A 1,045-nucleotide genomic window follows, 5' to 3' on the forward strand; every position below is an offset into this window, starting at 1 on the left:
TGTGTGTGCTGTGCCAGTGTGAAGTGTGACACTGTTGGTCTCCCTGGCATAGCTGAGGTTCCAATAACCCCTCTGAGTGGACAGTGGGATGGGGCAGGATGGGTGCCATGGTGGGGGCCCAGAAGGCAGGGCCAGAGCTGCAATAACTCCTGAGTGGGCAGTGGGATGGGGCAGGATGGGTGCCATGGTGGGAGCCAGCAGGCAGGGCCAGAGCTGCTTGGCCACTGTCCCACTACCTGGGTGTGTCTTGTGTCCTTCCTGGGCCAGGGAGGAGTCAGGGCTGCCCAGGGTCCCAACTGTCCTGGTGGATGTCGCAGGTGATGTCAGGGCACGTGCACCACCAGGGGGCCGTGTGGTAGTGGCAGCGAGTAGCGACAAACATGGGTTCCCAGAGAGAGGAGGACCTCTCCTCAGGGCTCAGCCACCTGCCAGGGTATCTCAGGGAGCTTTGTGTCAGTCGTTGTGCCTCCCTGTCCTGCCCAGGCCCAGGTACATCCTGGAGCTGGCCAATGTGCCGCCTTGCACACCTCAGTGATGGGAGGTGGCGACATACTCACTTCTTCCCCTCTTGTGCTTGGCGCTGAACTTCCTGAAGCCCGTCAACGGCCTGGTGAAAATCAAACACTGTCGGGCCAGGTGGGGGCACCAGGAACAAGAGAGAAGCAGAGGTTTATGTGGGACACTCACCAGCTATGGGCCCGAGTCTCCCAGGAAGAGGGGCTGAGGTCTGAGGACAGACTGGGCTGGGACCACCAGAATCCTGCTCTGCCCTGCTGCTTGGGTGTGACTGCGCCTCTCCCTCAGTGGCCCTATCTACAAACAGGGCCAGTGACCCCCAACCCAGCTCCCCCCTTGAAGTTCTTTGGAAAGAGCCAAGTGGCATGAGGCCTGGGAAGCACCCTGAGCAGGAGGCTGTGGAGGGGCCAGGGGAAGCCCACCCAGGAAGGAACCAGGGCTGGTGATGTGGTCACACGTGTGCACACCCACACGAGTGCAGTCACACATGCACATGTGCCTGTACCCATAAGTGCACACCACAGTCCAG

The 1,045-nt window shown here is 60.9% G+C and overlaps 1 protein-coding gene across 3 annotated transcripts in view; it reads right to left on the reverse strand.

Annotated features, from left to right (window-relative positions):
• The window catches only part of ADSSL1 (adenylosuccinate synthase like 1), a 17,585-nt gene that overhangs the window by 6,149 nt on the left and 10,391 nt on the right, over positions 1-1,045 (reverse strand). For 2 of the 3 annotated variants that reach the window (XM_003803170.3, XM_023508865.1), the window contains exon 5: positions 558-624. In XM_003803170.3, the coding sequence (XP_003803218.1) occupies positions 558-624 (67 nt within the window). Of the gene's footprint in view, positions 1-236; positions 267-557; positions 625-1,045 lie in introns of those variants that run through there. The other variant, XM_023508866.1, reaches the window with a different exon arrangement.

The sequence above is a fragment of the Otolemur garnettii genome, unplaced genomic scaffold, assembly GCF_000181295.1.
Source record: "Otolemur garnettii isolate 467f Iridium unplaced genomic scaffold, OtoGar3 scaffold00283, whole genome shotgun sequence".
Lineage (NCBI taxonomy): Eukaryota > Metazoa > Chordata > Mammalia > Primates > Galagidae > Otolemur > Otolemur garnettii.